The sequence below is a fragment of the Lithobates pipiens genome, unplaced genomic scaffold, assembly GCF_037356315.1.
Source record: "Lithobates pipiens isolate NorthernLeopardFrog02 unplaced genomic scaffold, aLitPip1_a1.2 Scaffold_24, whole genome shotgun sequence".
Classification (NCBI taxonomy): Eukaryota; Metazoa; Chordata; class Amphibia; order Anura; family Ranidae; genus Lithobates; species Lithobates pipiens.
In genome coordinates, this window is record NW_027507786.1 from 5622393 (window position 1) to 5637064 (window position 14672).

At 49.5% G+C, this 14672-nt stretch overlaps 1 protein-coding gene across 1 annotated transcript in view; it reads right to left on the reverse strand.

Annotated features, from left to right (window-relative positions):
* The window catches only part of LOC143929635 (uncharacterized), a 50125-nt gene extending 40390 nt beyond the window's left edge, over nt 1-9735 (reverse strand). Inside the window, exons 1-2 of the mRNA XM_077453546.1 lie at nt 9588-9735; nt 1614-1973 (exon numbers count right to left, since the gene is read on the reverse strand). Of these exons, the coding sequence (XP_077309672.1) occupies nt 1614-1973; nt 9588-9675 (448 nt within the window). The 5' untranslated portion in view covers nt 9676-9735. The remainder of the gene's footprint in view (nt 1-1613; nt 1974-9587) is intronic.
* Between the last annotated feature and the right edge of the window lie 4937 nt (nt 9736-14672).

Here is a 14672-nt window from a genome sequence, read left to right on the forward strand (position 1 = left end):
ATCACTTTGATGATATTATCTTCACATCAGAGTTTCCCATTCACCCCAGAAGCTACCCTCTATATTAGAGGTCCTCCAATCATAACAGAAGCCCTCCTTTACATCAGAGGTTCCTCATCACACCAGAAGCCACCCTCTATATCAGTGGTCCTTGGATCAAATCAGAAGCCCTCCTTTACATCAGAGGTCCTCCCATCACACCAGAAGCCCTCCTTAACATGAGAGGTCCCCCATCACATTAGAAGCCCAACTTTACAATAGAGATCCTCCCATTGTGCCAGAAGCCCTCCTTTACATCAGAGGCCCCCAATCACACCAGAAGCCACCCTCTATATCAGAGATCCTCCCATCACACTAGAAGCCCTCCTTAACATGAGAGGTCCCCCATTACACCAGAAGCCACCCTCTATATCAGAGGTCCTCCCATCACACCAGAAGCCCTCCTTAACATGAGAGGTCCCCCCATCATACCAGAAGCCACCCTCTATATCATAGGTCCTCCCATCACACTAGAAGCCACCCTCTATATCATAGGTCCTCCCATCACACTAGAAGCCACCCTCTATATCATAGGTCCTCCCATCACACTAGAAGCCACCCTCTATATCAGAGGTCCTCCCATCACACTAGAAGCCACCCTCTATATCAGTGGTCCTCCCATCACACAGAAGCCCTCCTTTACATCAGAGATCCTCCCATTGTGCCAGAAGCCCTCCTTTACATCAGAGGTCCCCCATCACACCAGAAGCCACCCTCTATATCAGAGGTCCTCCCATCACACTAGAAGCTCCCCACTATATTAGAGATCCTCCCGTTCCACCAGAAGCCCTCCTTTTCATCAGAGGTCCCCCATCACACCAGAAGCCACTCTCTATATCAGAGGTCCCCCATCACGCCAGAAGCCCTGCTTTACATCAGAGATCCCCATCTCACCAGAAGCCACCTTCTATATCAGAGGTTCTCCCATCACATCAGAAGCTACCCTCTATATTAGAGGTCCCCAGAGGTACCTTTATCACATCAGAGCCTCCCCTTCACTTTAGAGTCCCCCCCCATCACATCAGAATCCTCCTATACATCATACATGAGCCCCCAATCTCATATTACCCCAACATACTCTCCCCATCACATCACAGTTCTCCCATCATCACAGAGTCCTCTCATCACATCCCCACATATTTACTTCCTTGAATTCTGTGCCCCGTAGTCACTATGCCCTGTGCGTAGGCACTGCACTGTCACACATTTTACAGAGCCCGCCTTCTAAACTACAGAGGTGCTGAGAGGAGGAGTTTCAGGAGGCGGAGTCAGTACAGGGATCACTGCTTCCAGGCGGCAAGGTACCATGGGATATGTAGTCCTTATAAATATAGGAGAAGCTGCAAAGCATGCATGGACTCCTGTAAGTTGTGAAAAGGGATTGCCAGCAGACAGGCAACACTCACAACATGAAAGGTGATTTTTCAAGTACGCTTATATTGGATTGTCAGATATAACTATTTGTTTGTATTGTTATTTCATACTACTGTCATAAAATGAAAGTGTGTGCTGTGACCGGAGATCTCCTTTAGGGTATTAATCTTATGCGTATTGTATTTAGCATTCTCACTTACCAAACACCTCCACATTGCGAGTTGCTATGAGCTTGTTCCATCCAACAAATACATTACAGAAGTACTTTCCTTCATCGCCTTGCTGAACATTGTACAGGGTGAGACTGGCGTTGCCTCTTTTAAATCCTGTCCCTTCAACATTAGAATTTTGCCTATATGGTGTATGGTGGCCATTTGTAAACAGATATACTATATCTTCACTTCCATTCGATGACACCATATTCCAACGCACAGAATCTGTAGCCAGATTCAGATCCAGATACTTTTCTGGTTGATCATTGTCAGTAAGAACACAAGGGATTGTCACGTTCTGTCCCAGGAGAGCTTCAATGTATGATGGACTATCCATGATCTTCAATGCTGAAAGATAGCACAGGCAGACATTAACATACTAAAGCAAGCTATTGACATGAATGTTGCATTTGGAATTTATTAAAGTGCAGTGGCGGCTGGTGCTCCATTTTTTTTGGGGGGGGGGGCGAAAACATACCAACCGATTGCGCCTCATCGCTCAGTTTAAAAAATCCCCCCCCCACAATGACTATTCCATCCGCCCACCAGCCCAACTTTTACACCATCCAGATCTCGGGCAGCTTCCCCCTGCGTCTTCTTCTTGGCGGCTTCCCCCCGATTCTACTCCCGGTCAATACAGGCGCTTCTTTTCTCGGTCAAACGAGGACACATTTCCTGATTGTCCAGGAGGAGATTAATTCGCTATTGTCATACAACTGGGTGGGCTCAGGAGTCAGTGCTCTGCTCCCCGAGTCCAGGGCCATCTTTAATATTGATTGGACCCTGGGCAAATCTTTTCTTGCCCCCCCCCCCCCCCCATGCAGTTTGCCTCTTCATCTACTCTGAGACATACAATAAATAGCAGCTAGACTCAAAATCAGTTTACTGAATCAGATCAGGCAGCTATTGCGATTGGTTGCCAAAGGTTAGTGCATCATTACTGCTCACTGACTGGTTGCTAGAGGTTACAGAACACATTACAGCTCACTGGTCAGTTGCTAGAGGTTACAGAACATGATTTATGCTTGTTGATTGGTTGCTAGAGATTACTATGGATATGACCTCAGGGGGGCATGATATACATATCAATGCCACCGGCCGCTGCTATTTACATATGAATGCCTTCGCTATTTACATATAAATGCCGGTAATTTACATGTAAACACAGGGTCTGCAGATGAGTCATCTGTACACAACAATAGGGCAGAGCTGGGCAGCATTAGTAGCAGCACTTCACACTGAGATATTAGGACACAGCACAGGACTAAAACCTCAAAGGGTGAGGGAATTTAAACCAGGATAGTTGGCAAGTATAAGGTATCTGCTTTGGGCCACACAACAATGACAGGGCCCAGGGCAGCTGCCCCTTTTGCCCTGCCTTAAAAACGGCCCTGCCCGAGTCCACCCTTTTTCAAGCCAATTAGAGCCTCAGGCTCTAATCACATGCTTCAAAGAAAAAAACATTGAAATCCATGCGTCCAGTGCCCTGCATGTAGATTAGAGGCTGGGCGCATGGATTAGGGGGTATGGAGCGACCACCACTGTTAAATCCTTCTATACTGTGTACATGTCCCTATCCAGTGTCTTTTCTCTCTGCTGCCTTGTAAAAGGTAATAGAGGAGGGAGCTCCAGCACACAGCCTGTGACTGACAGCCTCAGCGGTGCATGTTTTCTGTGTAAGGTGTGAAGCAGTGTGTGTCCCATATGACCAACCAGGCCTCAGATCTCTTCTCACTAAGATCTGCAGTGTGAGACCTAAGACCCCCCCCCCCCCCCCCGATTTTTAGAGCTGAGAGATCCTGTGTAAACTGAACAATTAGAGAGGATGTAGAGCAGCCATTTTCAACCAGGGTGCCTTGAGATCTCTTCAGGGGTGCCTTGAGATCTCTTCAGGGGTGCCTTGGCAAAAATTGCCCTAAAATTGTGTACAAGCTTGTAGGTAGATGAAACCTGCCTTTCAGTTACACACAGCCACAGATTTTCAATGTGCACGATTAGGACCGTCTAGCTGCCGACCTCCTAACAACCAATGACTTCATCAGTTGATAAGGAGGTTATCAGTCACCTTCACAGCATCCTTGTTTAAACCTCCTTTTCCCCTCTCCATCAGCTTTGGGGTCACATTAGCGAGTGATGAAGAAAAACTGATGGAGAAGAGGAACATTGGAATACTAGTCAGTACCAGTTTTCAAAAGTGTATTTGCATTTTAGAATGGGGTGCCTCAAGACTGTCCATACTTTTAAAGGGTGCCTCAAGACCAGTGGCGGCCCATAATGCAGGGCGCAGGGGCGCCCCCCAATCTATGTGTCCAGTCCCTAATCTACATGAGGGGCGCTAGATGAATGGATTCCACTGGGGTTTTTATTTTATATTTTTAGAAGCACGTGATTAGAGCCTGAGGGTTCAAAAACAGGTGATCTCGGGGCACTGCACCCCAAGCACACCCACTTGTGTGACAATACTAAATGAATATTCGATATTGTCTTCCTGATTCTCCTCCTGGCCAATCAGGAAGTGGGTCCTTAGACCCGTCAACCGATTGGCTGACTAGGAGGAGGAGGGAGGAGACTCAGGGGAAGCAGCATCGCCGTGAAGCTGAAGAAGGAGCAGACGGAGGAAGCCCGCGACCTAGATGATGGAGTAAGTGCGGGGATCAATCGACCAACCGGGGGGTGCGGAAGACCCATTCGACCGATCAGGCGTCACTGCTCCATAATTTTAAAGGGTGCCGTGGTCTTCATTTGGAAAGGATACTGTGCGTCTTTGGCTCCGAATCAGGTGTGAATTCAGGCAGAAATTTGTGAATCCAGGCCAAAGAGTGCCTTGACTGAACAAAGGTTGAGAAACACTCATGTAGAGGACAGATGGCTACAAGTAAACAGGTACAAACTTAGGTAGGAAGATTAGTTTCATCTCTGTGTAAGTTAGTCACTTCAATGGGTATATGTAAGGGTTTACAATCACCAAAGGCACTTTCACACTGGGGTCCACGAAAAAGTGTCATTATCAGTCAACTGTGTTTACTCTTTTAGAATCCTAATCACAACAGAAACCACCCAAATGACCCTGATGAAAAGTTTACATACCCTGGTGATTTTGGCCTGATAACATGCAAACAAGTTGACACAAAGGGGTTTGAATGCCCATTAAAGGTCACCATCTTCACCTGCGATCTGTTTGCTTGTAATTAGTGTGTGTGTATAAAAGGTCAGTGAGTTTCTGGACTCCTGGCAGACCCTTGCAACTTTCATCCAGTGCTGCACTGACGTTTCTGGATTCTGAGTCATGGGGGAAAGCAAAAGAATTGTCAAAGGGTCTGCGGGAAAAGGTAGTTGAACTGTATAAAGCAGGAAAGGGATATAAAAAGATATCCAAGGAATTGAGAATGCCAACCAGCAGTGTTCAAACTCTAATCAAGAAGTGGAAAATTAGGGGTTCTGTTGAAACCAAACCACGGTCAGGTAGACCAACTAAAATTTCAGTCACAACTGCCAGGAAAATTGTTCGGGATGCAAAGAAAAACCCACAAATAACTTCAGGTGAAATACAGGACTCTCTGAAAACATGCGGTGTGGCTGTTTCAAGATGCACAATAAGGAGGAACTTGAAGAAAGATGGGCTGCATGGTCGAGTCGCCAGAAGAAATCCATTACTACACAAATGTCACAAAGTATCCCATTTATAATACGCCATACAGCACAGGCACAAGCCTCAAACCTTCCCGCACAAAGTCATTTGGAGTGATGAGACCAAAATTGAGCTCTTTGGCCACAACCATACACACTACATTTGGAGAGGAGTCAACAAGGCCTATGATGAAAGGTCCACCATCCCTACTGTAAAACACGGAGGTGGATCGCTGATGATTTGGGGATGTGTGAGCTACAAAGGCACAGGGAATGTGGTCAAAATTGTTGGCAAGATGAATGCAGTATGTTAGCAAAAAATACTGAAGGAACATTTCATTTGCATTCATCAGCCAGGAAGCTGCGCATGGGACGTACTTGAACATTCCAACATGACAATGATCCAAAACACAAGGCCAAGTTGACCTGTCATTGGCTACAGCAGAATAAAGTGAAGGTTCTGGAGTGGCCAACTCAGTCTCCTGACCTCAATATCATGGAGCCCCTCTGGGGAGATCTCATAACGTGCCGTTCATGCAAAACAGCCCAAGAATTTACAGGAACTGGAGGCTTTTTACCAAGAATGGGCAGCTTTACCATCTGAGAAGATAAAGAGCCTCATCCACCAATACCACAACTGACTTCAAGCTGTCATTGATGTTAAAGGGGGCAATACACTGTATTAGGAACTGGGGTATGTAAACTTGTGATCAGGGTCCTTTGGGTCGTTTCTGTTGCCATTATGATTCAAAAAGAGTAAATACAGTTGATTGATAATAAATGGCTTCAGCCAAACACTAACCACGAGTGAAAGAAAAGATTTTGTTATCCTTCATATTCTCTGAAAAATGGCCAAGAAATCATAAACTGCAGAGGTGATCAAATACCACCAAAAGAAAGCTCTATTTGTGGGAAAAAAATGATCAAAATGTAATTTGGATACAGTGTTGTATGACCGCGCAATTGTCATTCAAAGCGTGACAGTGCTGAAAGCTGAAAATTGGCCTGGGCAGGAAGGGGGTGAAAATGCCCGGTTTTGAAATGATTAAAGGGGTTGTATACCTTTTGTGTTTTTTCACCTTAATGCATCCAGTGACCGGCCCCCCATTTTACTTACCTGAGCCTTCAAACTTGACCCACATGGACGTGCTGTCCCTCTGCCCTGGGGTTCTCTGCTCTTGATTGGATATATTGATAGCAGTGCAGCCATTGGCTCCCGCTGCTGTCAATCAAATCCAATGATGCGAGCATTGGGGGGGGCAGGGCCGAGTCCTGAATTCAGCCGCAAGGTAACCCCCCCCCCCCCCGCCGGGAGAGCGCTTCTCCCAGGGGTTATCTGATGTGGGGACCCCAGAAGAGGAGGATCGGGGCCACTCTGTGCACAGTGGAGGTGAGTATGACATGTTTGCTATTAAGAAAAATAAAACCCTTATGCTGTGTATACACGGTCGGAATTTCGGACAACAAATGTTGGATGTGAGCTTGTTGTCGGAAATGACGACCGTGTGTATGCTCCATCGGACATTTGTTGTCGGAATTTCTGACATGACAACAAAAATTTAAAAGCCGGTTCTCAAATTTTCCGACATAAAAATCCATTAAAGAGCCGCACTGGCTATTGAACGTAATTTTTCTCGGCTCATTGTATGTGTTGTATGTCACCGCGTTCTTGACGTTCGAAATTTCCAACATTTGTGCGACCGTGTGTATGCAAAGACAAGTTTGAGCCAACATCCGGAAAAGAAATCCAGGATTTTGTTGTTGGAATGTCCGATCGTGTGTACTTGGCATAACAATCACTTTAAGATAAAAGTGGTCCCCGTGGCTGATTCCCCCCAAGATTATTTTTATCAGGGGCGGGAGAGGTGCATCGCATAGTAGTCCATTATGTGTCACTTACCTGACACAGGAGTCAGCGAAGTCACCGCTGTCCCCTGTAGTCCGGAGCCTCCATCTTCTTGGTGGGTCTCGCTGCTCCGGCGCTGTCATTCGGCGAAGCCGCGATGGCGTCACTCCTGCTCATGCACATGGGAGCCGCCACTCGCGGCATATCACCGTTGACCGCGGCGCGCTCAGTGCTCCTGCGCGCCGCTGTCTACAGCGCATGCGCCGTAGACAGCGGTGCCTGTCTTTCGGCAAATATCTCCTAAACCGTGTAGGTTTAGGAGATATTTCTTGGACCTACAGGTAAGCCTTAATCTAGGCTTACCTGTAGGTCAAAGTTGGTTGTAAGGGTTTACAACCACTTTAATGTAAAGCCATCCATCTATGCTGGAAAAAACCTGAAGCACCATCCTTAGCCTTCTGGAAGGGCATAGTGAATAAAGTATTAGCTTTATATAAAGCCACTTATTTAAGTAGAGGGGGCCCCACAAAATTTGAGAAGGTATGGCAGGGTTGACTCTCATCGGATGATACTGTATGAGTTACTGTATAATGGGCTAAGTGTTACATGAAAGGGAACATGCACTAATTGAAAAGACATGACAGGCTTTATAGCTTCCAGGTGATTTTGGTCATTGTTTTAGATTTAAAGGGGTTGTAAAGGTAAATGTTTTTTCACCTTAATGCATTCTATGCATTAAGGTGAAAAAACATCTGACGCTGCCGGCGCCCCCAGCCCCCCCGTTTTACTTACCTCACCCCTCGAAAATCCCGCGCTCGCTCCCACCATCCTTTTCACCATTCAGCCTGGCCGCTGATTGGCTGGAGTGGATGGATGGAAAGCAGCGCAGCCATTGGTTCTCGCTGCTGTCAATCACATCCACTGACGCGGAGCGCCGGGGGGGCGGGGCCGTGTGATACAGCGAGCGGCTATAGCCGCCGGTGTCCTATCATATAAGGTTCTCCATCCAAAAGTGTCCGCTGCATACTGCGCATGCGCAATACACAGCAACACAGATTCTGAAAATTGCCGAGGATGAACGGCGCCTGCGCTGCGAGTCCAGGTTCTATCCCCACCATCCAAGTGGACATAGAGTAGGAATATAAAAGAGCCGAGCGCAGCAAAGAGGCCGAGCGAGGGGCCCTCTAATATTCACAACCCTATGTCCGCTTGGATGGTGGGGCTACCACCTCCACTCACGGCGCAGGCGCCATTCAGCTTCTGAGATTTTCCGAAGCTTCGTCTGCTCCGTACTGCGCATGCGCAGTACGGGGCGGACACTATATGATGCCCAGACTCTATATGGCAGAACACCGGCTGTATCACGGGAGCGCGCCCGCAGGTGCTTCTCACCATGCGAGGGAGCTCGCATGAACGTGAGAAGTACCTGTGGGAAGAAGCAGAGACAGCCGCCGAGGGACCCCAGAAGAGCAGGTTCGGGGCCACTCTGTGCAAAACGAGCTGTACAGTGGAGGTAAGTATAACATGTTTGTTATTTAAAAAAAAAAAAAATAATTCACTTTACAATCCCTAACTTGAGCATGTATTGTTAAAATGATTGAGTAGGCCGGAAGGGCAATGTATTACGCTCAACTGCCTGTTATACTTGGGATATTGCAAAATAGGGAAGGGGGGGGGGGGGGTCTTTGTGGGTTTCTGTTATTGTTGTTTTAAAAAAAAACTGTGAATAAAAAGAATTATACCCCAAAAATATATTTAAAAAAAAAAAAAAATTTTCCTCAGTTTAGGCTGATATGTATTCTTCTACATATTTTTGGTAAAAAAAAATTGCAATAAGCGTATATGGTTTGGTTTGCACAAAAAGTTATAGCGCCTACAAAATAGGGGATAGTTTTATGGCATTTTTACTATTATTTTTTGGATATTTATTATAGCAAAAAGTAAAAAATGATGCGTTTTTTTTTTCACAATTGTCGATCTTTTTTTGTTTATAGGGGGGGGGGGGGGGAACAAAAAACGCAGAGGTCATCAAATACCACCAAAAGAAAGCTCTATTTGTGGGGAAAATAAGAGGACATCAATTTTGTTTGGGTGCAATGTCGCACGGCCGCGCAATTGTCAGTTAAAGCGACGCAGTGGCGAATCGCAAAAAGTGCTCTGGTCAGGAAGGGGGGTAAATTCTTCTGGGGCTGAAGCGGTTAAACACAAGTGCCTCCCGCAGTCCAACCACATCCAGCAGCTGCGTATGTCGGCGTGTCAAACCTTTTAACAGGCTGTTGGCAGCAGGGCTGGACGCTGCGCCTGTACTTCCTGGGATCTGTCGCACAAAATGCCCACAAAGATGAGGATAATAAAGCCATGCCAACTTACCGTTACGCACTGTAGAATATGGATTACTACACAAGAAATATGGCGGCTCTGTATAGTTCTGTGCCTTCTCACTAAACATTAACCCTTTGCTCACCCTGACAATGCAAAGACACACTCACCTGTTTGTGACCGGCACAGGAAGGGAAAGCTGATTAGAAATAGAACTATCATTGGTGTCCATCGCTGGAACTTTTCCCCCAGACACATCTTGCTGAGACCCTTCTATTGAGGCCCATATAGGACTCGACTGAACCCCACCCTGAGAGTGTCCAGGCGGACAGGGAGAGACGACTCAACTTGCTTTTACTTTCATTTTATCAGGAAAGCCTGCTGCTGTCTACAACCACCTCCTAGTACTGCAGGCAGCAAAGAATATTTAAAGCAGAATTTCTCAAACTTTTTTCAGTCTAGGCACCCTTAAAGCGGTGGTTCCAGCGACCATTCCTATTTTTTATTTTATTTTTTTGCAGTCATTCAGACACATGTGAATCATAAATAAACTCGCTGTTTCGTTTTTTTTTTTTTTTTTTTAAGCTGCTGCTGTCCGTTTTCGTTTTAAATAAATATTTATAAATAATTGATTGTGGCCATTCCCCTCTTGCTTGTGGGCATGTGAACCCTGTGTGTTGTGTCCCCTGACTACCCTGTGTGCTGCGTCCCCTGACTACCCTGTGTGCTGCGTCCCCTGACTGCCCTGTGATCTGCGTCCCCTGACTGCCCTGTGTGCTGCGTCCCCTGACTACCCTGTGTGCTGCGTCCCCTGACTGCCCTGTGTGCTGCGTCCCCTGACTGCCCTGTGTGCTGCCTCCCCTGATTGCCCTGTGTGCTGCGTCCCCTGACTGCCCTGTGTGCTGCGTCCCCTGACTGCCCTGTGTGCTGCCTCCCCTGATTGCCCTGTGTGCTCCGTCCCCTGACTGCCCTGTGTGCTGCGTCCCCTGACTACCCTGTGTGCTGCGTCCCCTGACTACCCAGTGTGCTGCGTCCCCTGACTGCCATGTGTGCTGCGTCCCCTGACTACCCTGTGTGCTGCGTCCCCTGACTGCCCTGTGTGCTGCGTCCCCTGACTGCCCTGTGTGCTGCGTCCCCTGACTGCCCTGTGTGTTGTGTCCCCTGACTACCCTGTGTGTTGCGTTCCCGGACTATTCTGTGTGCTGCGTCCCCTGATTATCCTGTGTGTTGCATCCTCTGACTACCCTGTGTGCTGTGTCCCCTGACTATCCTGTGTGCTGCGTCCCCCGACTATCCTGTGTGCTGCGTCCCCCGACTATCCTGTGTGCTGCGTCCCCTGGCTATCCTGTGTGTTGCGTCCCCTGGCTATCCTGTGTGTTGCGTCCCCTGATTATCCTGTGTGCTGCGTCCCCTGATTATCCTGTGTGCTGCGTCCCCTGGCTATCCTGTGTGCTGCGTCCCCTGGCTATCCTGTGTGCTGCGTCCCCCGACTATCCTGTGTGCTGCGTCCCCTGACTATCCTGTGTGCTGCGTCCCCTGACTATCCTGTGTGTTGCGTCCCCTGACTATCCTGTGTGCTGCGTCCCCCGACTATCCTGTGTGCTGCGTCCCCCGACTATCCTGTGTGCTGCGTCCCCCGACTATCCTGTGTGCTGCGTCCCCCGGCTATCCTGTGTGTTGCGTCCCCTGGCTATCCTGTGTGTTGCGTCCCCTGATTATCCTGTGTGCTGCGTCCCCTGATTATCCTGTGTGCTGCGTCCCCTGGCTATCCTGTGTGCTGCGTCCCCTGATTATCCTGTGTGCTGCGTCCCCCGACTATCCTGTGTGCTGCGTCCCCCGACTATCCTGTGTGCTGCGTCCCCTGACTGCCCTGTGTGCTGCCTCCCCTGATTGCCCTGTGTGCTCCGTCCCCTGACTGCCCTGTGTGCTGCGTCCCCTGACTACCCTGTGTGCTGCGTCCCCTGACTACCCAGTGTGCTGCGTCCCCTGACTGCCATGTGTGCTGCGTCCCCTGACTACCCTGTGTGCTGCGTCCCCTGACTGCCCTGTGTGCTGCGTCCCCTGACTGCCCTGTGTGCTGCGTCCCCTGACTGCCCTGTGTGTTGTGTCCCCTGACTACCCTGTGTGTTGCGTTCCCGGACTATTCTGTGTGCTGCGTCCCCTGATTATCCTGTGTGTTGCATCCTCTGACTACCCTGTGTGCTGTGTCCCCTGACTATCCTGTGTGCTGCGTCCCCCGACTATCCTGTGTGCTGCGTCCCCCGACTATCCTGTGTGCTGCGTCCCCTGGCTATCCTGTGTGTTGCGTCCCCTGGCTATCCTGTGTGTTGCGTCCCCTGATTATCCTGTGTGCTGCGTCCCCTGATTATCCTGTGTGCTGCGTCCCCTGGCTATCCTGTGTGCTGCGTCCCCTGGCTATCCTGTGTGCTGCGTCCCCCGACTATCCTGTGTGCTGCGTCCCCTGACTATCCTGTGTGCTGCGTCCCCTGACTATCCTGTGTGTTGCGTCCCCTGACTATCCTGTGTGCTGCGTCCCCCGACTATCCTGTGTGCTGCGTCCCCCGACTATCCTGTGTGCTGCGTCCCCCGACTATCCTGTGTGCTGCGTCCCCCGGCTATCCTGTGTGTTGCGTCCCCTGGCTATCCTGTGTGTTGCGTCCCCTGATTATCCTGTGTGCTGCGTCCCCTGATTATCCTGTGTGCTGCGTCCCCTGGCTATCCTGTGTGCTGCGTCCCCTGATTATCCTGTGTGCTGCGTCCCCCGACTATCCTGTGTGCTGCGTCCCCCGACTATCCTGTGTGCTGCGTCCCCTGACTATCCTGTGTGCTGCGTCCCCTGGCTATCCTGTGTGTTGCGTCCCCTGATTATCCTGTGTGCTGCGTCCCCCGACTATCCTGTGTGCTGCGTCCCCCGACTATCCTGTGTGCTGCGTCCCCCGACTATCCTGTGTGCTGCGTCCCCTGACTATCCTGTGTGCTGCGTCCCCTGGCTATCCTGTGTGTTGCGTCCCCTGATTATCCTGTGTGCTGCATCCTCTCGCTATCCTGTGTGTTGCGTCCCCATCTAGGGTTGCCACCTGTACGTTTTTCTCCCGGAGTGTGTTCGGGTTTACTTCTGCCCCAGCCCGGACACATCATTCACACAAACTGCCCCAAGAGTGACATGTCTCCCCCCTCCCTGACAGCAGTTGGTTCAGTAGAGCAGAGTGTCTGTGTATCAAAGGTCCTCCCCTGTTCTGTACACACAGGAGGAGGGGGGGAGTGGAGGGACACTCTGATATCAGGTATGTAGAAAGTTTTTGTTATGTTCTGTAGATGGGGGAGAGAGCGCCTTCTGTAGGAGGAGGACAAGGTAGAGAACATGTGGAGTGATAGAGGGATTAGGAGGATATGTGCTGGAGGTGATTTGGCAGGGGGAAGACACGCTAGAAGTGTGGATTGGATTTGAAATCTGACAACCTCTCCTTGCACTATCTCTCTACCTTCCCAAAGCACCCCTCCAGCACATATCCCCCCCCCTTTCACTGACCCCCCCCCCCAAGCGCCCCCAGCACATATGGGCACAGAGGCTGCATATGAAGGGCACAGGCTGCATATGATGGGCATAGAGACTGCATATGATGGGCACAGGCTACATATGATGGCCACAGAGACTGCATATGATGGGCACAGGCTGCATATGATGGGCACAGAGGCTGCATATGATGGCCACAGAGACTGCATATGATGGGCACAGGCTGCATATGATGGGCACAGAGGCAGCATATGATGGGCACAGGCTGCATATGATGGCCACATAGACTGCATATGATGGGCACAGGCTGCATATGATGGCCACAGAGACTGCATATGATGGGCACAGGCTGCATATGATGGGCACAGAGGCTGCATATGATGGCCACAGAGACTGCATATGATGGGCACAGGCTGCATATGATGGGCACAGAGGCAGCATATGATGGGCACAGGCTGCATATGATGGCCACAGAGACTGCATATGATGGGCACAGGCTGCATATGATGGCCACAGAGACTGCATATGATGGGCACAGGCTGCATATGATGGGCACAGAGACTGCATATGATGGGCACAGCACAGAGGCAGCATATGATGGGCACAGAGGCAGCATTTGAGGGGGGCACAGTGAGGCTGCAATTGATGTTTTTATTTCAGAATTTTTCTGTTTGTTTGGCCCCCCCCCCCCAAAATTTGAGCGCCAGCCGCCACTGCCCCCCAGCACATATATAACTCTTCCCACACCCCTGCCAGCACTAGTCCTCTCCCCAGGGCATATCTGAGCCCTGCTCAACACTCACAATTCAGCCACAAACACTGTTTGCTGCGACGAGCTATTCGCCACATTACTACTCTCTTTCAGGCCACCAAAAGTGTCCCAGATCTTTTGCAATCTTATAGCGTATACCCCCCAAAAAAATGCCACCGCTAAAGTGTTCGGTTTTGGCTTGAATAAAAGGTGACAACTCTACTCTGCACTGGGGGGGGGGGGGGGGGGGAAGAAGTTCGGGGACAGAGCTTGGTCCTGGGAAGTTATCAACTGGCCTGTGATTTATGCACACCTGAACCCTTCACTCTGACTGTATCACAATCCTAAACCACGCACTCTGTACATAACGTACTCCTGAACCCCGTAATCTGTACATAACACACCCCTGAATGTAACGCACTCCTGAACACTGTACTCTGTACATAATGCATCCCGAATCCTGCACTCTGTACATGATGCACTCCTGAACCCTGATCTCTGAATGTAACACACTCCTGAACTCCGTACTTTGAATGTAATGCACTCCTGAACCTCGTACTCTGAACGTAACGCACTCCTGAACCTCGTACTCTGAACGTAACGCACTGCTGAACCTCGTACTCTGAACGTAACGCACTCCTGAACTTCGTACTCTAAACGTAACGCACTCCTGAACCTCGTACTCTGAACGTAACGCACTCCTGAACCTCGTACTCTGAACGTAACGCACTCCTGAACCTCGTACTATGAACGTAACGCACTCCTGAACCTCGTACTCTGAACGTAACGCACTGCTGAACCTCGTACTCTGAACGTAACGCACTCCTGAACTTCGTACTCTAAACGTAACGCACTCCTGAACCTCGTACTCTGAACGTAACGCACTCCTGAACCTCGTACTCTGAACGTAACGCACTCCTGAACCTCGTACTATGAACGTAACACACTCCTGAACCTCGCACTCTGAACGTAACTCACTCCTGAACCTCG